Here is a 26,099-nt window from a genome sequence, read left to right as displayed (position 1 = left end):
CCCCGTGACGTCAGCGCGAGAGGGCAGAAACCGGCCCACGCCGGGGGAGGGACAAGTTTAAAGGAAGCGATCTTTCGTCCGGTAAGTTATTTTAAGTACGTAGCACCGGACTACAACCTCTTAGGCGGGCTGGCGCGCTACGCATGCGCACTATCACCCCCGCCACCCCCGCCGGAGAGCGCGGCAAACCTCCGGGCGGATTGACACCCTGGTAATCGAACCAGAAGGCAGGTTTGACAGCCTCACTCCAATCGCGGGCTCACAGGTCCCGCCCCCGTCTTCGCAGCCCGCTGCTTCCTGAGGGGAGTGACGGGCTGCGCAGCCTTTGAGGGCTCAGTTTCCTTTGATGGACATTCGTCCCGAGGAATCCAAGTGCCAGGAAGTCCAGCGGGCGCTGAAGGGCGTGGCGCTCAGCCAATCGACTCCGAGCCAGGCCCAGCGCCGTCCAATCACGTCTCCAGGCACCGCCAATCAGCCAGGGCCCCGCCCCGGGCGCGTGACGTAGGTAGGGTGGGTAGCAACAGTTGCCCCGGTGAGGGAAACGGAGGCGCCATAGCCACGGTAGTCGTGGCGACCAAGCAACCCGGCAACGCGAGTCAACAACAACAACCGCCCGGCCGACCCCCACCCCCACCCCCCGGCCCGGCCTGGGGACCCCGGCACGGCCCGTCCCCTTCCTAACATCGCCTCTGAGACCTTGGAAAAGCCCTTCCGCCGGCACGAGTGGGGAGAAGCCGAGGTAACCGGGACGGCCCCAGGGCGGTAGGCCGGGCCGGGGCAGGCGGCCGGGCCCGGGCGGCGGGTGTCGCTGTGATCACGGCCCAGGGGGAAGGGGCGGGCGATCAAAATGGCGGCGGCGACAGTCGGGACCAGGGGGGAGGGGGCCGAGGCCCAGCTGGGGCGACACCACCCGCCCCCCGGTCCCGCGGCCCGTCCCCCGCGAGGGGCGGGCGCTCGCAGGCCGCCGGCGAGTGGAGGTCGGCCGGCCGGGGCGGGGGGCTTTTATATGTCGGGAGGTGCGAAGGGGCGGGTCCGGAAAGGCTGGGCCAATGGGAGCGAGAGGAGGACGGGGCGGGGCCAAGGTAGGAGGGCGGGGCCAAGCCCCTCCCGCCCGGGGACTCGGGTGGAGCCGCGGCCGGCGCCCCGGATCCCCGAGGCGGGGCGAGGCGGCCGCGCCTGCGGGGTCCCCGTCGGAACCCCCATAGTCGTCCCCAGGATGGAGAGCTGGAACAGATGCCGGCTGTTCTTTGAGGCCTCAGTGTTCCATCCTTTCAGATGGGGAGAAGGGTCTGCTCGCCGGCCTTGTTTGGTGGTGGTGGTTTTCCTGCTGTTTCCCCGGGTCGCTCCCAGGAGTTTCTGGGCGCCGATCCCCGAGGTCTGGGGGTCCAGTGGCGAGCTAGCCTGCCTTTCAACACTGCCCTTCAAACCGGGACCGCCCAGGACCCTGGGGTGCCCAGGGCTAGGAGCTGACCCATGGGGCCTTGGCCTGGACACGGAAGCCCGGGGCCAGGGGAACCGAAACCGGCTGGCGAGCCCCGTGTCCCTGCTCAGGGGGACTTTTCTTCTTCTTCTTCTTCTCCTTCCTAGCTGCTCTACTCATGAAGGTCTGGCTTTCTCAGCAGCCAGTGGCGCCCCAGGAAGTTTCTTGGATTCCTTAAGTCACTTCACTTGGCCAGACACATGTTCACCTGTGTTTTGTTTTTGTGGGTCGTGGGGCCTGAACTCTGGGCCTGGGCGCTGTCCCTCAGCTCTTCAGCACAAGGCTAGCGCTCTACCACTTGAGCCACAGCACCACTTCCAGTTTTCTAGGTTCATTGGAGCTAAGAGTCTCACCGGTTTACCTTGCCTGGGCTGGCTTGGAACCGTGATCCTTAGATCTGAGCCTCCTGAGTAGCTAGGATGACAGGCGGGAGCCACCAGCGCCCCTCTATTCACATGTTTTTGTTTAGTATCAGCCGGGGTCACATGTTATCAACAGGTACCAGCCTCCAGCGCTGTGTGTATGTGGGGGGGAGGGGGGGAAGAGGGGCAGAGAAGTCTGAGAAAAGGAGAAATGCCTCATTTGTCATCAGAGAATCTTTGCAGCTGCTTCTTAGGGTGACAAGATGGCCAGATTGGGGAAATAGTTTGTTTTGTTGTTTTGTTTTGTTTTTGGAGGTGGTTTTGAGTAGGCAAAGTCTACTTAGCTTTTCCTCAGTGTGTTACGTTTGAACAAGGCGTTGGTATGTAGACTATAGTCTTCCTCTTTTAAACTGCCCAATAAACTTCAAGGAAAAGGATAGGTCAGGATTAGCCAGTGCCTGTGATTCAGGCCTATAATCCCAACTACTCAGGAGTCACAGATCTGACCATTCAAGTTTGAAGCCGGCAAGGGCAGAAAAGTCTGTAGAGACTCTTTTTCTGCCAAAAACCACCAAAAAACCAGAACTGGAGCGATGGCTCAAGTGGTAGAGCACCAGCCTTGAGTACAGGAGCTAAGGGACAGCCCCTGGGCCCTGAGTTTAAGCCCCAGTACTAGGAAAAAAGAAAGGAAAGAGAAAGAAAGAAGAGAAAAGAAAAGAGAAGACTGGGAAGGTGGCTCAGTGGTATAACGCTTGCCTTGCATGCCTGAGGCCCTGGGTTCGGGATTCCTCAGCACCACATAAGCAAAAAGAAAAGAAGAAAAGCTGGAAGTAGCACTGTGGCTCAAGTGGTAGAGCGTTAGCCTGGAGCTGAAGAGCTGAGGGACAGCGCCCAGGCCCAGAGTTCAGGGCCCACGACTGGACCTTCCCCCCCAAAAAAAAAAAAGAAAAGAAAGAGAATGCTATAGTAGTGTGTATTTGTTTTCTGGGTTTTTGCTGTTTTTTGGCAGGAGTAGGATTTGATTTGAACTCTGAACTTGCTAGGCAAGTGCTTTACCACTGGAGCCATAGCTGATTATCTGGTCTCCCTCACAGCCCAGCCTCATCTTCCTCCTACCCAGATCCATTTGCCTAGGAAAGTGAACACTGGCTGGGTTGTCTTGTCCTTGTCTAATACTTTCTGGCTGTGTGCTCTTGGGTGAGTTGCTTGACTTCTCTGGGCCTCCATGAGGCTTGTCAAAGCTAGGACACTATTCATGTTAATCTCCTCCCTCAGCTGAGGATTCTGGATCTTGCAAGATCACAGGGATCTTGAGTATTGACTGCATAGTAATTGCCCGGTCCTGGCTTCTGCTGCCACCATCATCATGCTGATCGATACTTCCTGTCTGGCCCTGGTGGGTGAATGAACCTCCACATTTATTTTTGTCCCTTTGGATTTGAAGGCGGGCAGGGCGTGGCTAGGCCTGTGCTCCCAGGGTCAAAGTGCTCCTAGCTTCTTTTTTTTTCTTTTTGTCAGTCATGGGGCTTGAACTCTGGGCCTGGGCGCTGTCCCTCAGCTCTTCAGCTCAAGGCGAGTGTTCTACCACTTGAGCCACAGCGCCACTTCCGGCTTTTTCTGCTTATGGGGTGTTGAGGAATCGAACCCAGGGCCTCATGCATGGGAGGCAAGCGCTCTACCGCTGAGCCACCTTCCCAGCCCCTGGTCCTAGCTTCTTGACACACCATCCTCCTGGATTAGGGAGGAGTGCCCCCACACTGCCCTGGCCCACTGGCATCAGAGGTAGCGGAGCTGCAGGAGCAGAGCTTCTCATTGGCCAAAGGCAGTAACTTGCTCCTCAGGTCTTCCTCAGACCAGCCAGTACCACAGTTCACTAGAGAAGACTAGGAAGTGGGACAGAGGGCACGGCTCAGTGCAAAGGCCCTGGGTTCCAGCCCCAGCACTGCAAGAAAAATAGTAAAGAAGAAAATAAAAGAGTTGGGCTGGGAAGGTGGCTCAGTGGTAGAGCGCTTGCCTTGCATGCATGAGGCCCTGGGTTCGATTCCTCAGCACCACATAAGCAAAAAGAAAAAAAAAAGCCAGAAGTGGTGCTGCGGCTCAAGTGGTAGAGCGCTCGCCTTGAGCTGAAGAGCTGAGGGACAGTGCCCAGGCCCAGAGTTCAGGCCCCACGACCGGACCCCCCTTCCCCCCCAAAAAAAAAGAAAAGAAAAAGAAAAGAAAAAAGTTAAGCCGTGTGTGGCCCCGGTATTCTAGGAGTTTCAGTGGAGGATGGGTGATATAGTCCAGTCTCCAACTATTGACTTGCAGAAGGAAGAGAAGCTATGAGTAAGAAAGTCAGTAAACAGAGAAGCTCTAGTGCTGGAAGAAAAATAACAGCACCAAGGGAAGCAACACACAGGCTGATAAGAAGGAGCCAGTGGGCAATGCGGGAGAAGGGCGGTGGGGGTGGTCAGGAGCAAATGCTCTGGAAGAAGAGAAGAGGTGTACAAAGGTCCTGAGGCCAGCAGGAGTGTGGGAACATTCTTTGCATGAGTCGTAAAGCAGACGTTAGGACCAGGGGAGCGTGCCCGCGTAGCATTACAACTAACTCTGAGAGTTCCTGACTGAGGTGGCGCGCAGTGGTGCAGCCAGGTGGGTGGCTGGCAGATCTGGGACCCACCCCACGTGCTGCCCGATTCTGTATGGCAGGTGATTTGAACTCAGGACCTGGATTCTGTTGCTTAGCTTTTTCCCTCAAGGTTGATGCTCCTACCACTTGAGCCACAGCTCCATTTTGGCCTTTCTACTCCTTAATTGGCGATAAAAGTCTCATGGACTTTCCTGCCTGAGTTGTCTTTGAACCTTGATCCTCAGATCTCAGCCTCCTGAGTAGCCAGGATGACGGGTGGGAGCCACTGTGCCCAGCTCTCAGTGAGTTTTCCTTTTTTTTTTTTTTTTTTTTGTGGGTGGTACTAGACTCGGAGTCTTGAACACTCAAGCCAGGCGGTCCGTCAGTTGGCCCATTCACCCAACTGATTTTTGGATTTTTAAATGACTAGGAAAAAAAAATAAAAAGACAAATACAATTGTACAAAACTCAAATCTCAGCAAATCAAAGGTTTTGTTGCCATCCAGCCTGTTTCTTTGTTTCCAAGTTGTCCATGGACACTCATCTGCAGTTTGGCAGTGCTGCAGGTGCTGTCTGCCCTTAAAACCAACAATACGTACTTTCTGGCTGCTGCTCATTCTCCTAGCTGTTGACTTTGAAGCTAGGTGCAGGCACTAATGCTTCCTTAGGCAAATTCATTGCCAAAGAATAGGTTTGATGGTCAGGGAGCAGCAGTGTCTCACACCTGTCATCCTAGCTGCCTAGAAGGCTGAGTTCTGAGAACCCAGCCTCAAAGCTAGCCTGGCCAGGAAAGTCCATAAAACTCCTATCCCCAATAAACCACCCAAAAGCTGGCAGTGGAGGTGTGGCTCAAGTGGAGGAGCACCAGCCTTGAGTGAAAAATCTCAGGGATAGCGCTGGGCCCTGAATTCCAGCCCTAGGACCAGCACAGAGAAACAAAAGCCATCTTTTTGTCTTGTTTCACGTGCCATAAAGGGATCTTAAGCTACAATATGGGCAAGTATCGTGCCCTAGGTGCGTTCTTGATGAGCGGGTGGGTTTGCACCTCCCCGCGCCCCCAGCGGCCGGAGCAGAAGCGTGAGACAAGGCTTGTGCCTTGGAGGACTCAGCGGTCAGCGTGGGGCTTTGAAAGCCCCCACCTAGAACTCGGGGCCCGGGCGCTGCCCCTGAATCTCAGCCTCTCTGTGCTCAAGGCTAGCGCGCTCCCACTGGAGCCACGCGCCATTTGCAGCTTTTTCTGAGTAGATGATTGGAGATGAGCGTTTCACATGCTTTGAACCGCGATCCTCAGATCTCAGCCTCCTGAGTAGCTAGGACGACAGGCGGGAGCCACTGCGCCCGGCCGCCTTGCTCGTGCGCGCGCGTGTGCGTGTGCGCGCGTGTGCACGTGTGTGCACGTGCGTGTGCGCGTGTGTGCATGTGTGCGTGTGTGCATGTGCGTGTGCGCGCGCGTGTGTGCATGTGCGCGTGTGTGCATGTGCGCGTGCGTGCATGTGCGTGTGCGTGCGCGCGTGTGTGCATGTGCGCGTGTGCGCGCGCGCGTGTGTGCGTGTGCAAGTGCACGTGTGTGCGCGTGCGTGCGTGTGCGCGCTCACGTGCGTGCACTCGCGTTGTGCCCACCAGTCCTGGTCTCGAACCCCGGGCCGGGCCTGCCCTGGGCGGCGCCCCTCACGGCGGGCGCTCTCCCACCGGAGCCAGGGCTCTGCCCGGCCGTGGCGGCTTGCCGGAGGGCGTCCATCCCTCCACCGCTGGCTGCGCACGGAGACTCGGGGGACGCCGTCACTGACGGCGAGGCGGGACTCTGCCTGTGTCCCCCCACCGCCCGGGAAATGTGGGGGACCCTGTGGACCCACAAATCCCAGCCGGGGCTGCGAGCGCGGGCGCGGGGCGGGCGCGGGGCCGCCCCGGGGGCCGGAGGGGCCGGGTGGGGCTTCGTGGAGCCGGAGGGGAGCTAACTCACCGCCAGCCCCCTCACTCTGTCTCCCTGTCTTCTGTGTTGTTGTTGTTGTTTCCCCCCCCCCTTTCTTCCCAAGGAAGAGAAGCAGCAGCGAACGCGCCGTATTTATTCTCATTTCCCTCCGGTTGGCATGGCGACGCAAGCGTACGTCACCGAGCTGCAAGCAGCCCCGCAGCCGCCCCAGGCCCCGCCCCCGCCGCCGCCCCCCGCCGCCACCCCGCAGCCCCCCGCGGCCGCCGGGCCCCAGGCCCCCTATGTCACCGAGCTGCACAGCCCCCAGCCCCCCGCGCCGCCCCCCGGGGGCCAGAAGCAGTATGTGACGGAGCTCCCCGCCACCCCCGCCGCGCAGCCGGCCGGCGCCCCCGCGCAGTCCCCTGTCCCCCAACAGTACATCGTGGTCACCGTCTCTGGTAAGTGTGCGCGGAGCCTGGGGGGAGGGGGCGGGGCGGCTCAGAGCAGCTCTGCGAGTTTTCTAGAAGCCCAGGATCCGACGACGGGGACGACCAGATCCCCAGGGGAAAGATAGCCAGGCCCCTGGGGGCCCCTGTGCGCCCCCAAACTCTTGTCTCACTAGGGGGTGGGTGGGTGCTCTTCGATTCGCCGTCGTGTCTGTTGTCGAGGAAGAATTCAGTTTCTACACACCCCAACCTCTCGGCCTCAGTTTCCCCATCTGTAAAGGGACCATGTCCGTGTCTCCCTCTTGGAACATGGGCTGCGAGGCCCGGATGGTCGCCTCCCCTCCTTCCCGTCCTCCCTGCAGATCTAGGGGTACAGCAGGCCAGTGTGGGGGGGGGCAGCGGCGGCTCCTTCCTGTGCCTGCGCACTGGAGAGATGACCAGGACCCGTGGGCTCGGGTGGGCAAGGCCGGGGTCCTCCGAGGGGTGCGGCTCCAGGCCTGGCCCTGGCGCCTGAGGGCACCCGGCTGGTTTGTCTCTTGGCGCTGGCTTGCCCGCTTTCCTCCTGCGGCGTTGGACTTCGCTTCAGAGTTGGTCATTCAGATCAGCCTGTGGCTGACAGTCTACACATGGCGGCCTCTTGGAACCTAGCCGTTTCCCGGCTTGTTTGTGTGAGCTGTCTGCGGGAATTGGTGTCTGTCGCAAGCTTTTGGGGGCCCCCGTGGGAACATGGCACAGCCATGGGAAACTCAAGAGCACAAAAGCACCTGGTACTCAGGCATCCTCACCGGCTGGATTAGGTTGAGATTGGGTTGACAGGTACAGGGGCTCTTTCCTGTAATCTCAGCTAGTCTGGAGGCAGAAAATGGGAAGGTTGCAGTTGGAGGCCAGTCTGAGGCCCAAAGTTAGCAAGACAATCCCCTCCACCCCCAATCTCAACCAAGAAGCAGGGCGGGGTGGTGTGGTAGGAATTGGGGGCCAGGCCAGCTCCAGGGAGATGAGCACCGACCTTACCTGAAAAAGGGCTTGCTGGGCGCAGGTGGCTCCCGCCTGTCATCCTAGCGACTCAGGAGGCTGACATCTGAGGATCATGGTTCAAAGCCAGCCCAGGAAGGAAAGTCCGTGAGCCTCTGATCTCCAATGAGATCAGGAAACTGGAAGTGGCGCTGTGGCTCATGTGGTAGAGCGCTAGCCTGGAGCTGAAGAGCTGAGGGACAGCGCCCAGACCCAGAGTTCAAGGTCCTGAGATCAAGCTCCACAACCAACCAACCAAACAAAAAACACGGGTGGGCGGTGGCAGAGCTGGGAGCACCGCTGCTCGGTTCCGTGGGGTTGGGAGGCAGACCTGCAGAGACCCGCGACAGGCCGTCCCCTGTCCCCCTGCGCCTGCCGCTGACCCGCAGCCACAGCCCTGCCCTTCCACTGCCCTCGCCTCACCCCTGCCCTGTCCCCTACATCCTTCCTGTTCTATTTCTTTTCTTTCTTCTTTTTTTTTTCCTTTGGGGCTGAAGGCCTGGTTGCTGTCCCAGAGCGGTTTTGGGTCAGTCGTGACCCTTGACAGGCCCTGGGCACTGCCCTGAGCTCTTGTGCTCAAGGCTGGCACTCTCTCCCTTTGAACCACGGCACCACTTCTGGTTTTTGAATGGTTCATTGGAGATAAGAGTCTCACAGGGAACTTTCGGCCCCGGCTGGCTTCGAACAGTGATCATCAGTTCTTAGCCTTCTGAGTAGCTAGGGTTACGGGCCTCCTCCACCCCTGCTTCCTCCTCCTGTCCCACCTCTGCAGCAGGGGAGGGCTTGGGTCCCCACTCCAGCAATTCACCTGGTCTTAGCATGCCAGCTCTCGGTCCCCCTGATGTCTGCCCAGAGCCAGTACTGCTCGGGCCTTCAACTCACAGCCTGGGCGTTATACCTTCATTTTTTCATCCAGTGTAGACACCCTACCATTTGAACCACTGCTTTCCTTCTGGCTTTTTGCTGCTTCCAACAAGAATCTCATGGTTGGGCTGGGAAGGTGGCTCAGTGGTAGAGTGCTTGCCTTGCATGCATGAGGCCCTGGGTTCAATTCCTCATCACCACATAAGCAAAAAGAAAAAAGCCGGAAGTGGTGCTGTGGCTCCAGTGGTAGAGCGCTAGCCTTGAGCTGAAGAGCTGAGGGACAGCGCCCAGGCCCAGAGTTCAGGCCCCACAACCGGACCCCCCTCCCCCCCCCGCAGAAAAAAAAAAAAAAAGAATCTCATGGCTTCCCTCAGTGGACTCCAAACCACGATCCTTAGATCTCAGCCTCCTGAGTCGCTGGGATTACATGCATGAGCCACATAGCTCCTGGCTAAGTGGGTGTTTTATCACTCATTCTGGGGTCCCCAGATCAAGGATCTGGGGTAGGCCCAGTGCTCTAGGCCCCAGAAGACCCCAAGTTAACTCTCTACCTCTCCTCTCCAGCTCAGCAGCTGTGGGTGCAGGAAGGTGGGCTCTGCCCCTGCCACTTCTCCAGCTTGCCAAGAACTTGGCACCAGCAGGGATGGGCTGGAGAGCCTGGCTGTCTGTCTGTCTGTCTGGGTGGGGGGCTTTGCCTTTCTCCGAGGCCCACACACTGCCTGGATGTGTGAGGAAGAGGAGGGTGGCATGGAGCAAGCGCCGGAGCTGGGCGCAGTGCAGGATCTCCGGGTGTCCCAGCAGGGGGCGCTGTGGACAGGGCCACGCGGGTCTACCTGAGCCTGGTGCTCTCTGCCTCAAGGCGCCCTGGGTGGTGGCCTGCCATAGAAGCTCGCCTTCCACTCTTGCCCCACACCTGAGGTAGAAGAAGGGGGCGGATGAGCCCCGTGGACCCCCTACTTGTGCTTCCTTTTTTTTTTTTTTTTTGTACTTCCTTTTCTATGTGTGTGCCGGTCCTGAGCTTGAACTCAGCTTTATTTTGCTCAAGGCGAGGGCTCTACCACTTGGGCCACAGCGCCACTTCCGGTTTTCTGGTGGTTCTTTGGAGATGAGTCTCACGGACTTTCCTGCCTGGGCTGGCTTTGAACCGTGATCCTCAGGTCTCAGCCTCCTGAGTAGCTGGGGTGACAGGCGGCGGGAGCCACGCGTGCTCCGCTGCTGAGCATTTTCTCTCCAGGCTGGTACTCTGCCAGCCGAGCCACACCTCCGCTTCCAGCTTTTTGGTGACTAATCAGAGGTTAGCGTCTCACAGGCTTTCCTGCCTAGGAAACCGCGATCCTCACATCTCAGCCTCCTGAGTAGCTGGGGTGACAGGCGTGAGCGCTGGCGCCCTCCGCACCTGCTGGGGGCAGGGGTTCCGCGGGGGGCACACCTCTGCTGTTGCGCCCCGGCCTGCAGGTGGGAGGTGTGGAGGAAGCGCCGCTCCCGGCCCGGCCGCCATCCCCGGCCCGGCCGCCATCCCCGGCCCGGCCGCCATCCCCGGGCTCCGCCGCAGCCAGGTGTGCGGCGCCGGTCACGTGACTCGGGGCCGGCTCAGGTTTCCCCCGCAGGGGCCCAGGCGAGTGCGGGCCTCTGCCCTCCTCTCAGCCTGGGAAGATTCCAGCAGCCCCTGGAATTGGCGACGCGGTCAGCTGGCGGAGCAGGCCTGGGGCGGGGCGGCCGCATGCTGGGGCCTCACACGCGGCCTCGGGGAGCCCCCCCCCTTCTCCCATATGCGGCGGGCCCCGCCCCCAGCAGTCACGTGGGCGGCTGAGGCCAGGCCTGTCTCCTGTCTCCAGCACCCCTCCTTTGGAGACTGAACCCCCACCCTGAGATCCTCTAGGACTGGAAGGGTCCCCAGCTTCCTGCCTCCGTGTACCAGGTGCTCACGGCAGCAGCAGAGGCTGGGGGCGTGGGGGGCGCGCGGCCAGGCCCCAGAGCCCGCGCCGCTGCGCGCCCGCTGCGCGCCCGCTGCGCGGGGAGCTGGTGCCTCCTTCCCTTTGCCGTCAGTTCTGCTCACACAGGGACCCCTGGGAACCCACAGGCGAACCCCTCCCAAGGTTGAGGTGGGGCCTTCCCACCAGCCAAGCGAAGCCGGGGGACCCCAGTGCTGGGGAGCCCCCGGGCCCGCGGGGATAGATGGGAGATGGCTAGCAGCTTGGCGGGGTCCCCCCCCCCCCCCACGGCCGCAGTCAGCACGGGACGGGCATGAAACCTGACCTGCCTGCGCCGGATAGCATCTCCGGGTGCCGCCTCCCTCTGGGCGGCCGCGGGGAGCCCCGTGTTTATGGAGGAGAGCACGTGGGCGCTCTGGCGTCCCCTCAGGTGGGATTAGCTGTGGGTATAAGTTGGCCGCCCGCGCCCCCTGCTCCTCCTGCAGAGGTGGGCGCCGGGCGGCGGGCGGCGGGCGGCGGGCACCGCACCCATGCTCTACGACTGCTGCTTCCTGAGCGCCTGCCAGCGTGAGTGCCCCCCGCCCCCCCCCCACAGGACAGGTGGCTGCAGGCTTTGGGGTCCATTCTCTGTCCCAGGGAAGGTGTCCAGTCCCTGCGTCCTGGTTTGCCAGGCAGGTGGCAGGACGGTGGCAGAGGCTAGGCACGGGCCGGGAGGGCGGGGTTGCGTCTGGGGCAGAAGCCGAGGGCAGAGCTGGGACGCAGTCACCTGTCCCCACAGAAGGTGCCATGCGGGCCAGCGAGACCGTGTCGGAGGCCAGCCCGGGCTCCACGGCCAGCCAGACCGGCGTCCCTACCCAAGTGGTCCAGCAGGTACAGGGCACCCAGCAGGTACGATGTGGTCTTGGGGATGGGCAGGAGGCGGGCAGTGCCAGCTGGGGCCGAGGGCACTCTTGCCCGTAGCTGCCCTCCAGAACCACCAGCTGTGCCCGGTGCCGGCTTCCGACTCCCCCCCACACCTGTCCCCACAGCGGCTGCTGGTGCAGGCCAAGCCGGGACACGTGTCACCCCTGCAGCTCACCAACATCCAGGTGCCGCCGCAGGTGAGCCTTCCTGGCACAGCGTCCTGCGCGCTGGGGCCCGTCTCTGCCAGGGCTGGGGGGCCACCAGCTCCGCCCAGCGCACTGGACAGCGGCCTCCAGGGGGCGGGGACACATCGGACCCGGGACGGGGCCTTCCAGGGAAAACAGGGAGCCTGAGCCTCGGGAGCCTGCAGCCAGCGCAGACTCGGATCCGGTCACTAGTGGGGTGGGAGCCACGCAGGCCTGGACACGTGCTCTCCCCCCGAGCCGCCACCGCATCAGATTTGGAGAACACCGCCCTGTGGCTTGTGGAGCCCCACAAACTCTGGCCCTGCTGCTTCCTGGCCCCAGGGCCTGGGACGAGCCCGTGACGCGCACGCGGGCTGTGAGTGCCTGAGCCGCAGGCAGGAGGCGCTGCGGCAACCCGCAGTTAGGACAGGGGTGTGGCTCGGTGCTGGGGGCGTGGCCGGTGGTGGGCGGGGCTTTCTGGGGGCGTGGCCAGCAAACGAGGGCGTACTGCCTCAGGTTCCACCCCCAACACCACAAGGAAAATGACTCGAACCCCCTGCTGTGTTTGGTGGTCTGGGTGATCGGCGCCCTTTTCCTTCCTGGGCTCCAGACTCTCCCCACGCAGCGTCTGGTGGTGCAGAGCTCGGGGCCCAGCAGCAAGGGCGGCCAGGTCGCGCTGACCGTGCACAGTACCCAGCAGGTGCACTCGCCCCCCGAGGTAGGTGGTGGTCTCCTTGGATGCCCCTCCCCTCATCTCTCCCCGGGTCAGCCATACAACCCCTTAGCACCCTTGGGGCCCCTGCAGAGGCCTGCCCTCCTCCGTGGCACCATGTGACTCAGGCTCTTGCTGCTTGGAGCTGAGCCGGCCTGGCCAGTGGCTATCCGTACTGCACCGCGGCCTCCTTGGCCAGTGCAGGCAAGCAGGTAGCAGTGGTCCGGAGCACAAGGACGGGCATCAGAAACCTGAGTCAGACCCCAGGCCCACCCATCCACTCCTCTGCACCGCCAGGCAAGACTTCAGGCTTTTAAGCCCGAAGTTTAATGAGGAAAAGAGGAAGTGGCGCTGTGGCTCAAGTGGTAGAGCGCTCTCCTTGTGCTGAAGAGCTGAGGGACAGCGCCCAGGCCCAGAGTTCAAGCCCCACGACCGACCAAAGGGGGGGGGGGGGAAGAGCAAATGAGGCTGAGTTTGGTAGTATATGCCTGTAGTCCCAGCTATTCTGCAGGTTAAAATAGGAAGGTCCTCGTTTGAGGCCCTCTTGGGACAAACACTCAGGATCCTACCTGAAAAATAAGCAAAGCGAAAGGCTGGGGGTGAGGCTCAGGGGGTAAGAGGGAGCAAGCACAGAGGCCTCCCCTTCAATCCTTAGGCCCACTACCCATCAGCCATCCGTCAGAATATAGCCCGGGCTCCGTGGCAGGGCCTGGCCCCAAGCCAGCAGGGGGCTCCACAGCCAGTCCACCTGTGGGAGTCTGGGCAGGTCTCCTGCTCCCACCACCCCACGGGGTTCCATGGTGCCATGCTGCTTGATGTCACTGCTGTTCTGGACAGGACCTTTGAGATGTGGCCACCCAGGTGTCCCCAGCCTGCCCTTGGTCATCTCAGTGTCTGAGCGGATGAGCACCTCTGGCCCCCACCCCCGCCTGGGCCCACCAGGCTGAGTGGAGGATGTAGACATTGGGCCTAGGTGGTGGCTGGGACGCGCCCCCTCCAACTGCTGCCTTCTCCACATCGGCATCCAATCGCCCCCCCCATCACCCCCAAACAACCTCACATGGCTCCGTCTCCTTCCTTTGCAGAGGTCACCGGTGCAGGCCACCAGCTCCACCAGCAAGACAGCCGGGGCCCCTGCAGGCACCGTGCCCCCACAGCTGCAGGGCCACGGCGTCCAGCAGAGCGTCCCCCTCACCCAAGAGGTGATTGGCCAAGACGGGGAGGGGGGAGGGGGGAGGGGTCCTGGCCTGGCGGCCTTCATGACCGCACTTGAGTTCAGCTACCATGTCATGACCCGTGTTCTGGTGCCCTGGGATGGAGGCTGCTAAGGGGGTGAGAATGCCCTGTGTGAGGTGCCCTGCCAACCCAGGAATAGCAGGCCCTAGGATCAGCTTCCAGAAGCCACCGTGGCGGGCTGGGAAGGTGGCTCAGTGGTAGAGCGCTTGCCTTGCACGCCTGAGGCCCTGGGTTGGATTCCTCGGCACCACATAAGCAAAAAGAAAAAAGCCGGAAGTGGCGCTGTGGCTCAAGTGGTAGAGCGCTAGCCTTGAGCTGAAGAGCTGAGGGACAGCGCCCAGGCCCAGAGTTCAGGCCCCACAACCGGACCCAAAAACAAACAAACAAACAAACAGAAGCCACCGTGGCTTCTTAGGCCCATCGCCTAGGGGGAAATCCTGCTGCCAAGTCCCTGCTCATCTCTCGAGTGTCTGGGAGGCTTTAGCTTCCAGAACCACCCCTAGCCGTCTGGAGAGCTGAGCTCCCAGCTGCCAGACACACTGCCAGAGGCCACACTCTTCTGCCACCTGCTTGTCACTGCTCAAGTTGTGAGGTCCCAGGCCACATGAAGCCAAGCATGGTGGCACATGCCTGTAGTACCATGCTACCGAGGAGGCTGAGGAAGGAAGATCACTTGAAGCTCAGGAATTCAAGACCAGCCTGGGCAAGACTCCACCTCGAATTAAAAAAACAAACAGCGAAAGCTCTGAGGAAAGCAAAAGCTGATCCCAAAGGATTCTTAGGGTCACAGCCCCCTGTGAACCTTGACACAAGGTTCAAGCCCCACCCCCTCCTCCAGCTCCTGGGCCCTGAGGATGCCAGCATCCCCCCAAAGGGTCACCCGGAGGACCTCCACGCTGGAGGGGGCGGGGACAGCCCATGGCACCGCCCACTGGTTCTCTACCCTTCCGGGAACCTGGGAGGGGCGGGGCCGGTGGAAGTGGGCGGGCCTGGGCGTGGGTCTTAAGTGAAGTAGCTGAGTGCAGGGCCAAGCCGCCAGTGGAGGCCAGTCCCAGAGTCCCTGTGCCCAGCGCTCCCCGTCCGGGCAGCCTCCCCTCCCCGGGCCTGCCTCTGGGCCTCCACCAGGGCGTCTGGGCCCACGGCACAGAGCTGCCGCCTCTGGCTGGGGATCATGGAGGCTGTTTTCCTTGGGAGGGCGGCTCTGAGGTTCCCGCGTGTGCGGGGCTGGGCGCCGCGGTTGCCATGGTTACCGCAGGCCGCTGTCTCTCCTTCCCCAGAGGTCCGTGGTGCAGGCCACCCCGCAGGCGCCCAAAGCCGGCCCCGTGCAGCAGCTGACGGTGCAGAGCCTCCAGCCCGTCCATGTGGCTCAAGAGGTGGGTTCGGCCCCGCACCCCGGGATCCCCCGCTGGGCCCGGGACGCGGGCGCCCCCAGCGGCCAGGCCCGGTGGGTGGTGGTTCTGACCTCCGGACTCTGGCGCGGGCTTTCAGACCCCGTGGGTCCTTCCTGCCCTCTGTCCCCCAGACCCCGGGCGGGGGTCTCCGTCCGGGCTGCCCGCGGGCCCCGGGTGACCCCCGAGTGTCTCTGTTTGTCCTCCAGAGCTCAGACAGTCAGTTTCCCGCTAGGAAGGCAGAGCAGCGCGAGCCGCGGGCCCCGCCGCCGCCTCCGGAGCCGCCGCCCTCCCCGGGGCCCGGCGCGCGGCCCCCCCGGGACCCCCGGGACCCCGCGGCCTCGCAGCCGGGCAGCCCCGGGCCGCCGGGCGCCGAGCAGTGGGTGGAGCTGGTGGGCGTGCTGCCCCCGCACCTGCTCCTGCCGCCGCCGCCGCCGAAGGTGGTGCTCGAGCCCCTGCCCGGGCTGGCGGCCCGCGCCAGCCCCGACCCGAGGGTCAGGATCCAGAGAGTTCCCCAGGTGCTGGTGTTCGGCGCGGCCGCCACCGCCCTCAAAGTAGGTGGCCGGGCGGAAGGGGCGGAAGGGGCGGGGAGCCCGCAGTCCCCTGGCCCCGCCCCTGCAGACCTCCGGCCCCGCCCCTCAGACCCCGCCTCCGGCCCCGCCCTGCAGGCGAGGGTGGGTGGGGTACTGAGCCCCAGCCCCCAGGCGCTGTCAGTCTGGGTTTTGTACCCTATCATGCAGGCCTGCAGGCCCAGGCCCCGCCCCTGAGGCTCCATCTGTGGTGCCAGGCTCTGGCGCTAATGACACCTTGTCCCTGTGCTTGGCCCAGGCCCGCTGCAGGCCGTGTTCTGGGTCCCCTCTTCAGGTCCCCCTCGTGCTGCTCCCCAGCTGAAGCAGAATCAGTTCTTCCTGAGTCCCAGCCCCCTGAGGACCCTTGGTCCAGACCAGGGTGTGTTGTTCCCAGAATTCAGAAGTGCCTGCCCAGCCAGGGTCCTGGGCGGCAGGGATTGCTGGGGCGGCCACCGGCCCTATAATACGAAAGCAAGCTGCAGGCCCACCGCTGAGCTCCCGCCTTTGGCCCTAGGTCCAGCAGCTCCAGCAGGTGCCTGTCTCCCACGTCTACTCCAGCCAGGTGCAGTACGTGGAGGGTGGCGACGCCAGCTACACGGCCAGTGCCATGTAAGTGGGCCGAGGTAGGGGCAGGGCGGGGCCGTACCAGAGCCACAATTCTGACCGCTAGCGGGCCGGGTTGTCAAGGCTCAGGTGACAAGTGGGTGGGAAAGGCATGCCAGCATAGTTTGGGGCTTTGGAGTTAGATGGGCCTAGTTTGAGAGGTGACAAAAATATTATAAAAAAAAAAAAAACTTACTTTGCTTGAACTGAGGGTCTCACATTTGCTATGGCTTCATTCCACTGCTGGAGCTATGCCCGCTCCCCAACCTTTGTTGCGTGAGGTCTTTTTCAGATAGGATTTTAAATTTTTACCTGGTAAACCTCCATCATGATCCTCCTAGCTAGAAGTAGAAGCATGTTCTACCATTTATTTTTATTTTTTTATTTTTATTTTTTGTGGTTATGGGGCTTGAACTCTGGGTCTGGGCGCTGTCCCTTAGCTCTTCCGCTCAAGGGGAGCGCTCTACCACTTGAGCCACAGCACCACTTCCAGTTTTCTGGTGGTTTATTGGAGATGAGTCTCACGGCTTTTTCCTGGCTTTGAACTTTAATCCTCAAATCTCAGCCTCCTGAGTTGCCAGGATTACAGGCGTGAGCCACTGGCACCCGGCTTCCATCTGTCATTTTGTGTGTGCATCTGGGTGCTGGTCCTGGGGCTTGAACTCAGCACCTGGGCGCTGTACCTGAGCTGCTTTTTCTCAAGGCTAGTGCTTACCACGTAAGCCACAACTACTTCCAGCTTTTTTGGTAGGTTGGTAGATGAAACTCACAGACTTTCCTGCTCAGGCTGGCTTAGACCTGTGATTCTCAGATCTCAACCGCCTGAGAAGCCAGGATTACAGGAGTGAGCTTCTGGAGTCCAGCTCACATCTCACTTGTGGTTGTGGTTGAGATAGAGTCTTGATAACTTTTTGCTCTGTCTGACCTCAACTTCTCCATCCTCTTGAGCCCACCTCTGGAGAGTCTGGGATTGCACATCTGGCTTACACAGTAAGAAATGCTCATCAGTGAAATACTATTATTTCACTTCTGAACCTGCCCCTTTGTGACCTGCTTGTGTCTTCCCAGAGGTACTCTACTCTGAAAAAAGAACTATTTCCTATGTCTTTATTCAGAAATGGCAGCTCACACCTGTAATCCTAGATGCCGGAAGACAGCTCCCAGCCAATAAGAGGGGCCAACCTCTGTGGGCGGGCAATCATCTCCTAGCCCGCCCCTTTCCACCACCTTCCCCGATCCTGCTCTGTCCTCTTTTCACCTTTGGTTTTTCCTGGGGTTCCTGCTGTAGGAGGGCAAGGAGGCTTCTGCTCCCTGATGCTGTCTGCAGTGTTGGAAAAGTGTCCTTTGGGGATGGGACCCACCCTCTACCCCGAGCCATGCCCACATGCCTAGTTTTTTGTTAAACTTTTTCTTTTTAGCTTATTCCTCCCCCTCTCCTGTACTTAGTGATTAAACTTCGGGCCAAAGCCTGCTGTAAGCTGGTGCTCTACTGCCAAGCCATGTCTTCAGCCCCATTTTGGACTGGTTAGTTTCGAGACAGGATCTCCCCAAGCTGGGAGCCACCTATTTTATGCTGCTGTCACTGGGGATGACAGGCCCATGCCACCAAGTCCAGCTTCTTCTGTTCAGATGGAGTCTTTTTTAAAATAATAATAATAATTATTATTATTATTGCCAGTCCTGGGGCTTGAACTCTGGTCCTGGGTACTGTCCCTGAGATGCTTTTGCTCAAGGCTAGTGCTCTACCACTTGAGCCACAGTGCCACTTCTGGCTTTTTCTGTGTCTGTGGTGCTGAGGAATCAAACCCAGGGCTTCATGCATGCTAGGCAAGCACTCTACCACTGAGCCACCTTCCCAGCCACTCAGATGGAGTCTTACTGACTTTTCTATCTGGGGCTGGCCTGGAGCCTTGATCCTCTGGATCTCAGGCCCTTAAGTTGCTAGGGTGACAGTAAGCTATTACCACCTAGCATACCATTTTTCTACCATTTTTCTTTTGTCCAAAAGTTAGTTTTGAGCGGTGTTCAGGTTTGAACACATGGTCTTGAGTTTGCTAGGCAAGCCTTCTCCCATTTCCCTTTCCACGCTGGCCGTGTGCTCCTGCACAGCTGGCATTACAGGTGTGAGTTGCTTTTGGTTTGTAGATGTGGTGCTGGGTGCACCGCAGGACCTCTCGTGCGGGTCACTGCGGGTCACGTGCTGCGCTACTTGCGCCCCACTCCCAGCTATCCAGGTTTCTGTTTTTTTTTTTTTTTTGTCGGTCGTGGGGCTTGAACTCTGGGCCTGGGCGCTGTCCCTCAGCTCTTCAGCTCAAGGCCAGCGCTCTACCACTTGAGCTACAGCACCACTTCCGGTTTTCTGGTGGTTTATTGGAGATAGGAGTCTCACGGTCTCTCCTGCCCGGGCTGGCTTTGAACCGCGATCCTCAGATCTCAGCCTCCTGAGTAGCTAGGGTGACAGGCGTGAGCCACCAGCGCCCGGCTAAGGTTTCTGTTTTTTTAGATTGAGGTCAGTATGTGACTGAGGCGAGGTGCTTAGCCCTTCTGCCTCAGTTTCCCCCCTGGGGTGAAGAACGTGGCTCCCTTGGCTCCCAAGTCTCCTTGGCCGCACCCTCCCTCCCCTCCCCCTCACCCCGCCCCTCTGCTTCTCCCGCAGCCGCTCCAGCACCTACCCCTACCCCGAGACGCCCCTGTACACGCAGACGGCGGGCACCGGCTACTATGAGGCCGCGGGCTCCGCGGCCCAGGTCAGCACGCCCGCCACCTCGCAGGCGGTGGCCAGCAGCGGCTCGGTGCCCATGTACGTGCCCGGCAGCCCGGTGGTCGCCAGCTCCACCAGCAGCGGGGCCGGGGCCAGCAGCAACGGCGGCGGCGGCGGCGGCGGGGGCGGGGCCGGCGGCGGCGGGGGCAGCGCGGGCAGCGCGGGCAGCGGCGGCGGCGGCGGCGGCGGCGGGGGCGGCGGGGGCGCCGGCACCTACGTGATCCAGGGCGGCTTCATGCTGGGCAGTGCCAGCCAGTCCTACTCCCACACCACCCGTGCCTCGCCAGCCACGGTAAGCCCCGGCGCCGCGGCCCTCGCGCCCCGCTACCCCAATTGGCGCGTACCGAGCTGCACCCGGGTAGTGGCAGTTGGCTTGGCCAGGGTTGCTGTTCTAGAAAGTTCTGGGGAAGAGGCGTGGTTTGCGTGTGGGGTCCTCCCGGCCACGCCCCCAGGGCTTGGGGGGGGCTCATTCTCCCTCTGCCCCAGGTGCAGTGGCTGCTGGACAACTACGAGACGGCCGAGGGCGTGAGCCTGCCGCGGAGCACCCTCTACTGCCATTACCTGCTGCACTGCCAGGAGCAGAAGCTGGAGCCCGTCAACGCCGCCTCCTTCGGCAAGCTCATCCGCTCCGTCTTCATGGGTCTGCGCACGCGCCGCCTGGGCACCAGGTGGGTCCAAGCGCACACCAGGCCCCGCCCATCCCCAGGCCCCGCCCCATTCTCCAGGCCCTGCCCACGCACCAAGGCCCCTCCCATTCAAGTCTCTGCCCAAACGTAAATGGCCACACCCACACACCGAGGCCTCACTGGGAAGACTGCACCCTGCGCAGGAGGCCACGCCCACAGAGGCCCCACCCGCCTGCGGGAGGCTCCGCTGGGTCACAGGCCGCGCCCCCATGCTAGAAGCCCCGCCCCAGCCCAGATGCTGTGAGCGCTTACTCACTCAGCCTGTGTGGGGGTCTGCACATTGCTGGGCTAGCCATCCGTGAGACCGTCCCCCTTCTTTGTGACCCCCATGCCTCCCCCAGCTCAGCCTAGCTTACCCCAGTTCTGTTCCCAGCCTAAATGTCCATCCATTGGCGCACGCACCCACGCCTTCCTTCACGTGGCCCGTCACCCATCCATTCAGCTATTCACACATGCATTCGTTCCTCCAGCACCCATTCATCCATCCATCCACCCACTCATCCACCCATCCCACTTCTGGCCACGTATTTGTGCATTCCTTCACTCATAGCTCCGTTCGGCCTTCTGGATCGTTCTGGCCTGCTTGTTCGTCCATCCCTCCAGGCTGGGAGACTCCCATGCGGGGCTGGCGCTGGGAAGGCGGGCTGGCGGGCTGATGGGGCCCGATGCCTGGCCCAGCTCCGAACTGAGGCTGTGCAGTGGAACCAGACCCCACAGAGGCTTTGACCACACAGGGCTTGCTCAGCGGGTGGCGTCTTCTCCTGGCAGTCCTGAAGAAGGGGTTCAGGAAGGGGTGAGGTGGGGTGAGACTCCAAGGGGCCCGCCCACTTCTCACCCTCCACCCTCCTCCCAGGGGAAACTCCAAGTACCACTACTACGGGCTGCGCATCAAGGCCAGCTCGCCGCTCCTGCGGCTGATGGAAGACCAGCAGCACATGGCCATGCGCGGCCAGCCCTTCTCCCAGAAGCAGAGGTAAGGGCGGGGCCCGCCTCAGCCACGCCCCACGCCACGCCCCCAGCAGCCACTGGTCCCCACCCACCCTGCCCAGCCAGCCCGACTCCCGCCTCCCCCCACCAAACGCGCGCCCTCCCGCCCGCCCTGCAGGCTGAAGCCCGTGCAGAAGATGGAGGGCATGACCAATGGCGTGGCGGTGGGGCCGCAGCAGAGCACCGGACTGTCGGACATCAGCGCCCAGGTGCAGCAGTACCAGCAATTCCTGGGTGAGACCTTGGCTCACGGGGTCGGGTGGGGGGGCTGTCGGGGGACGGAGGGGGCAGCGTGCGGCAGGGAGAGCTCAGGGAGATGTAGCTCTAGTGTGGCCGCCATCATGGTTATCAAGGACCCACCCATCCTCTCTGCCTTCCCCAAGGCTCCCCCCCTCCACTCAGGGAGACCCACCAGAGGGGGGGATGGTTCTATTTGTGAGGCCCCCCTCCACCCCTTCTTGTGCTATTGGGGATCCCAGAGCTCATGAGGCTTGACTGATTTTATGGACGCCGATGATGTCTGTGTGCTCTGGGACTCTAGGGGAAAAAAATGTCACACAAAAAATGAAACAGAGACCATACCAGGCACTGGTGACTCATGCTTGTCACCCTGAGACCTGAGGGTTAGCATCCTCCTTAGCTACTCAGGAGGCTGAGATCTGAGGATCTCGGTTCAAAGCCAGCCTGGCAGAAAAGTCCCCTGACACTTCTTTTTTGGTCGGTCATGGGTCTTGAACTCTGGGCCTGGGTGCTTTCCCTCAGCTCTTCAGCTCAAGGTGAGCGTTGTACCGCTTGAGCCACGGGGCCACTTCCGGTTTTCTGGTGGTTCATTGGAGATCAGAGTCTCATAGACTTTTCTGCCTAGGCTGGCGTTGAACTGCGATCCTCAGATCTCAGCCTCCTGAGTAGCTAGGATGACAGGCGTGAGCCACCAGTACCCGGCTCCCCTAAGACTCTTATCTCCAAGGAACCATTCAAAAACCAGAAGTGGCGCTGTGGCTCAAAGTAGTAGAGCGCTGGCTAGCTTTGAGTTTGAAAGCGCTCAGGGATGGCACCCAGGCCCCGAGTTCAAGTCCCATTATCAACAACAACAAAAAAGAGGCCAGGACACCCACACACCTGCTGCTGGGTCCTGCAGGTGTCTGTGGAGCTGGGGAAGGGGCTGGGAAGTGACGGGGCATGGCAGGTGGCTTCCCGCGGACATGACACCTTCTCGGCCATGGCCCTGTGGTGCTGACCTTCAGTGCCTAGACCCAAGGCCCCTGTCCTGAGGGCCAGGCCACGCCAGGGCCACTGCCAGCAAGCAAGCAAACCAGAGGGGTGGGTACCCTCTCCCTCCCTGAGTCATGTAACCCCCCCCATACATGGGGGCCCCTAGGTGCTTGAAAGATGGTGGCAGCTGGATGAGCTATGTCCTGGGGAGTGGGGGGGGGTGCTTACAGGACCCTCTCTCCCCCCAGATGCCTCCCGGAGTCTCCCAGACTTCATCGAGCTGGACCTTCAGGGCAAAGTGCTGCCCGAGGGCGTGGCGCCCGGCGACATCAAAGCCTTCCAGATCCTGTACCGGGAGCACTGTGAGGTCCGGTGGCAGCCGGGCGGGGGCGGGGCGGGGCGGGGGCGGGGCTCAGTCCCCACCCCTCCCCCTCAGCGTCCCGCCTCCCACAGGCCATCGTGGACGTCATGGTGAACCTGCAGTTCACGTTGGTGGAGACGCTGTGGAAGACCTTTTGGAGGTACAACCTGAGCCAGTCCAGCGAGGCCCCATCCCTGGCCGTGTGAGTTCCCTGGGGTGGGGGAAGTGACCCCTACAGTTTGTGGGGTGCGCATGCCCTTGCCCCCCTCCATGACAACGTGTTGGGGTGTGAACGGGGCACAGTCGTATCTGGAGGGAACCCCAGCACGCAGAGTGCATGGGGGGGGGCTACGGGGGAGGGGGCAGTGTGTTCCAGTGCATGGGAACGGCCTGGGGGTAACCTTGGCCATGGGGCGGGTGTCCCCAGGCAGGACGAGGCTGAGAAGCGGCTGCCCAAGGCCAGCCTGGTGCTCCTGTCCAAGTTCGAGCCTGTGCTCCACTGGACCAAGCACTGTGACCACCTGCTGTACCAGGGCCTGGTGGACGTCCTCATCCCCGACGTGCTGCGCCCCATCCCCAGTGAGTGCACTCCGCCCCCTCCCCCTGCACCCCCCCTCCATCCCCTCCTGTCCTCCTGACCAGCCTCCCTCTGCTAGGTGCCTTGACCCAAGCCATCCGCAACTTTGCCAAGAGCCTGGAGAGCTGGCTCACCCACGCCATGGTGAACATCCCCGAGGAGATGCTGCGGGTGAAGGTGGGACCGGACACTCGGGCCCAGGGCTCCGGCAGGTCGGGGTGGTGTGTGCACAGCTACGGCCAGCACTCAGAGATGAGGGGCTTTTGCGCTCCTGCACAGCCCTTCCTTGTGCAGCCACTTTGTGTTGTTGCAGGACCCTAGACAGCATCTTTTTTTTTTGGGGGGGGGGGTCTGGTTGTGGGGCTTGAACTCTGGGCCTGGGCGCTGTCCCTCAGCTCTTCAGCTCAAGGCTAGCGCTCTACCACTTGAGCCACAGCGCCACTTCTGGCTTTTTTCTTTTTGCTTATGTGGTGCTAAGGGATGGAACCCAGGGCCTCATGCATGCAAGGCAAGCGCTCTACCACTGAGCCACCTTCCCAGCCCTAGACAGCATCTTAAAAAATAAAAACCTAGGGGCTGGGAGGATGGCTCAGTGGTAGAGTGCTCGCCTAGCATGCATGAAGCCCTGGGTTCCATTCCTCAGTACCACAGACACAGAAAAAGTGGGAGGTGGTGCTGTGGCTCAGGCGGTAGAGTGCTAGCAAAAGAAGTTCAGAAAGTGTCCAGGCCCTGAGTTCAAGTCCCAGAACTGGAAAAAAAACAAATTCTCGTGCACAATTGGAGATTTGTCCACATCTAGTTAGTGTTCAGAAATAGAAAAAAAGTTTATTTTGTCAATCATGGGGCTTGAATTCAGGGCCTGGGCGTTGTCCGAGCTCTTTTGCTCAAGGCTGGCGCTCTACCATTTGAGCCACAGCTCCACTTCCGGTATTTTGGTGGTTCAGTGAAGCTCAGAGTCACCACTTTCCTGCTTGGGTTGGCTTTGAATCGTGATCGCCAGATTTTAGCCTCCTGAGTAGCTAGGATTCCAGTCATAAGCCCGGCTTCATTTCCATTTTAAAGAAAGGGAAACGGGCTGGAGAGAGGGCTGGGAGGGCTGCGAGCAGTGGGGTCCGCGGGCACCCCAATTGCCCTCACGCAATTGCCCGGCACGCAGGTGGCGGCGGCGGGTGCCTTCGCGCAGACGCTGCGGCGCTACACGTCGCTCAACCACTTGGCGCAGGCGGCGCGCGCCGTGCTGCAGAACACAGCGCAGATCAACCAGATGCTGAGCGACCTCAACCGCGTGGACTTCGCCAACGTGCAGGTGGGCGGGGCTACTGTGGGGGCGTGGCCTGGGACACTGGGCACTCTGGGGGCGTGGCCTGGTGGGCGGGCCCGGGCCGAGCCCCTCCCCCGTGCCGCCAGCCCACTCGCGCTGCTCCACAGGAGCAGGCCTCGTGGGTGTGCCGCTGCGAGGACCGCGTGGTGCAGCGCCTGGAGCAGGACTTCAAGGTGACTCTGCAGCAGCAGAACTCTCTGGAGCAGTGGGCGGCCTGGCTGGACGGCGTGGTGAGCCAGGTGCTCAAGCCCTACCAGGGCAGCACCGGCTTCCCGAAGGCCGCCAAGCTCTTCCTCCTCAAGTGGTCCTTCTACAGGTGCGCGGGGGTGGGCTGTCGCGGGGTCCTTTATTCGGCGATGGCCTGCGTGGTGGGTGCGGCCTGGTTGGGAAGGGGGGCTCGAGGCGGGGCGAGGCTGATCCCACCCCCTGGGTCCGCAGCTCCATGGTGATCCGGGACCTGACCCTGCGCAGCGCCGCCAGCTTCGGCTCGTTCCACCTCATCCGGCTGCTGTACGACGAGTACATGTACTACCTGATCGAGCACCGCGTGGCGCAGGCCAAGGGCGAGACCCCGATCGCCGTCATGGGCGAGGTGCGCGCAGGCGCAGGGCGCGAGCCCGGGGCGGGCGGGGCCGGCGCGGGGCGCCCGGCCGGGCCTCGAGGCGGGCGGGCCCTGACCCTCGCCGCTTCTCCCCTCCCTGCAGTTCGCCAACCTGGCCACTTCGCTGAACCCCCTGGACCCGGATAAAGGTAGGCAAGGCGTCGCCATGCCGGGAGCCCGGGTGGGGACGCGGCCGCCGGCACACAGGGAGGCCGGGGTGCTGACCTGGGCCTGGTCCCTGTACCCCAGACGAGGAGGAGGAGGAGGAGGAGGAGAGCGAGGACGAGCTGCCCCAGGACATCGCGCTGGCGGCGGGCGGCGAGTCGCCCGCGCTGGGCCCCGAGGCCCTGGAGCCCCCCGCCAAGCTGGCGCGCACCGACGCGCGCGGCCTCTTCGTGGAGGCGCTGCCGTCCAGCTAAGGCCGCGGCCCCGCCCCTCCGCCCGCCCCCCGCGCCCCCCACGCCCCGACCCCTCACAGCTTCCGCCGCAGCGCTGTCACCCCTCCTGCCCCGGCCGGGGCGCGGAGCCGGGGCGACAGCGAAGGCATGGCCCCCACACGCGGGGTGTGCACAATCACTGGCCGCAGAACCCCAACACAAAAAGATGTGCCTTAAGGCCCCCCGCAGCCCCGCCCCTCCCCCGCCCCCGGGGCAGCAGGCGCGCCCCCGTGGAACTCGGTCCCCCGTGGAACTAATAACTTATTCCGCTCGCTGGCTTTGCACGGCCTGCCCTGGCCCGCCATGCCCAGGGCAGGCGCAGGTGGGCAGGGGAGGGGCCGCGACCCCGGACCCCCCCAGTCAGCAGCAGCCCCCCCACGCTTCCCCCTTCCCGGTCTAAGTGCAATTAAAGCTGAGGGTGTGGCGTCTTGGCTGTGGCTGGCCCCGCCGGGCACCGGAGGGGCAGGGCCTCCAGCTTCCAAAGAAAGCAGCAGCCGGGCTGGGGGTGCAGCCGGCGCCCGCCCCTCCGTGCCATGCCGTGAACCCCTGATTTTTTTGTTTTTTTAGTGGACTCGTGCCCGCGTGTGAGCGGAGTCGGTAACTTGGTTTCCCTCCCCCCCTACCATCATGGCCTTATCTGTTCCGGTTTTCTCAGTGTTTCAACCTGTGAGATAGATAAATGTTTATGGCAAAAGGAAAAAAGAAAAAAAACGAACAGAAAAAAAATCACAAAAAGGAAAAAAAAGACTGACTATTGTATAAAATCACTATTTTGTGTGCTGGCGTGCTGCAGCTTCGGGGCGGCCCGCGCCGTGTCGCGTGTGCTAGTCTAGTGTGCAGGGCGGTTTTCTACCTTTTGTAGTCTTTCTTAAACAATAAACTGCGCTGTCTACGTGGCGTGCACTGTCTCTGGGGTGTACGCTGTCTGCGCGGCGTGCGCTGTCTACGG

The 26,099-nt window shown here is 61.7% G+C and overlaps 1 protein-coding gene across 5 annotated transcripts; it reads left to right on the top strand.

Moving 5' to 3' along the window:
* Positions 1-30: 30 nt before the first annotated feature.
* On the top strand, positions 31-26,058 carry Rfx1 (regulatory factor X1). Of its 5 annotated transcripts, XM_070002126.1 has the most exons (23): positions 690-739; positions 3,118-3,238; positions 6,484-6,817; positions 11,390-11,499; positions 11,640-11,711; positions 12,310-12,417; positions 13,497-13,613; positions 14,925-15,020; positions 15,245-15,589; positions 16,119-16,213; positions 18,864-19,260; positions 19,455-19,636; positions 20,508-20,627; positions 20,760-20,875; positions 22,102-22,220; positions 22,307-22,416; positions 22,642-22,793; positions 22,871-22,968; positions 23,948-24,097; positions 24,220-24,428; positions 24,551-24,704; positions 24,817-24,862; positions 24,963-26,058. In XM_070002126.1, exons 2-23 carry the CDS (start codon positions 3,209-3,211, stop codon positions 25,130-25,132), a joined length of 3,330 nt encoding a protein of 1,109 aa, XP_069858227.1. In that variant the 5' UTR covers positions 690-739; positions 3,118-3,208; the 3' UTR covers positions 25,133-26,058. The 5 variants fall into 5 exon arrangements, with proteins under 5 accessions (XP_069858229.1, XP_069858231.1, XP_069858228.1 ...); XM_070002128.1 differs by lacking the exons at positions 690-739; positions 3,118-3,238 and adding an exon at positions 31-81; XM_070002127.1 differs by lacking the exon at positions 3,118-3,238 and having other exon boundaries at positions 663-739.
* Positions 26,059-26,099: the final 41 nt, after the last annotated feature.

Source organism: Dipodomys merriami, unplaced genomic scaffold, assembly GCF_024711535.1.
Source record: "Dipodomys merriami isolate MVZ:Mamm:240054 unplaced genomic scaffold, mDipMer1.0.p SCAF_6, whole genome shotgun sequence".
Taxonomy (NCBI): Eukaryota; Metazoa; Chordata; class Mammalia; order Rodentia; family Heteromyidae; genus Dipodomys; species Dipodomys merriami.
Note: the sequence above shows the minus strand (reverse complement) of the source record. Positions and strands in the feature narration are given on the sequence as shown.

What these genes read in the sequence shown, in the direction of transcription:
- Rfx1 (XM_070002126.1), top strand. Translation starts at nt 3,209, where the DNA reads ATGCTGATCGATACTTCCTGTCTGGCCCTG. An exon ending in ACATCCAGGTGCCGCCGCAG is followed by an intron (nt 11,712 to 12,309) that starts GTGAGCCTTCCT and finishes CCTGGGCTCCAG; the next exon opens with ACTCTCCCCACGCAGCGTCT. An exon ending in AGCTACACGGCCAGTGCCAT is followed by an intron (nt 16,214 to 18,863) that starts GTAAGTGGGCCG and finishes CTTCTCCCGCAG; the next exon opens with CCGCTCCAGCACCTACCCCT.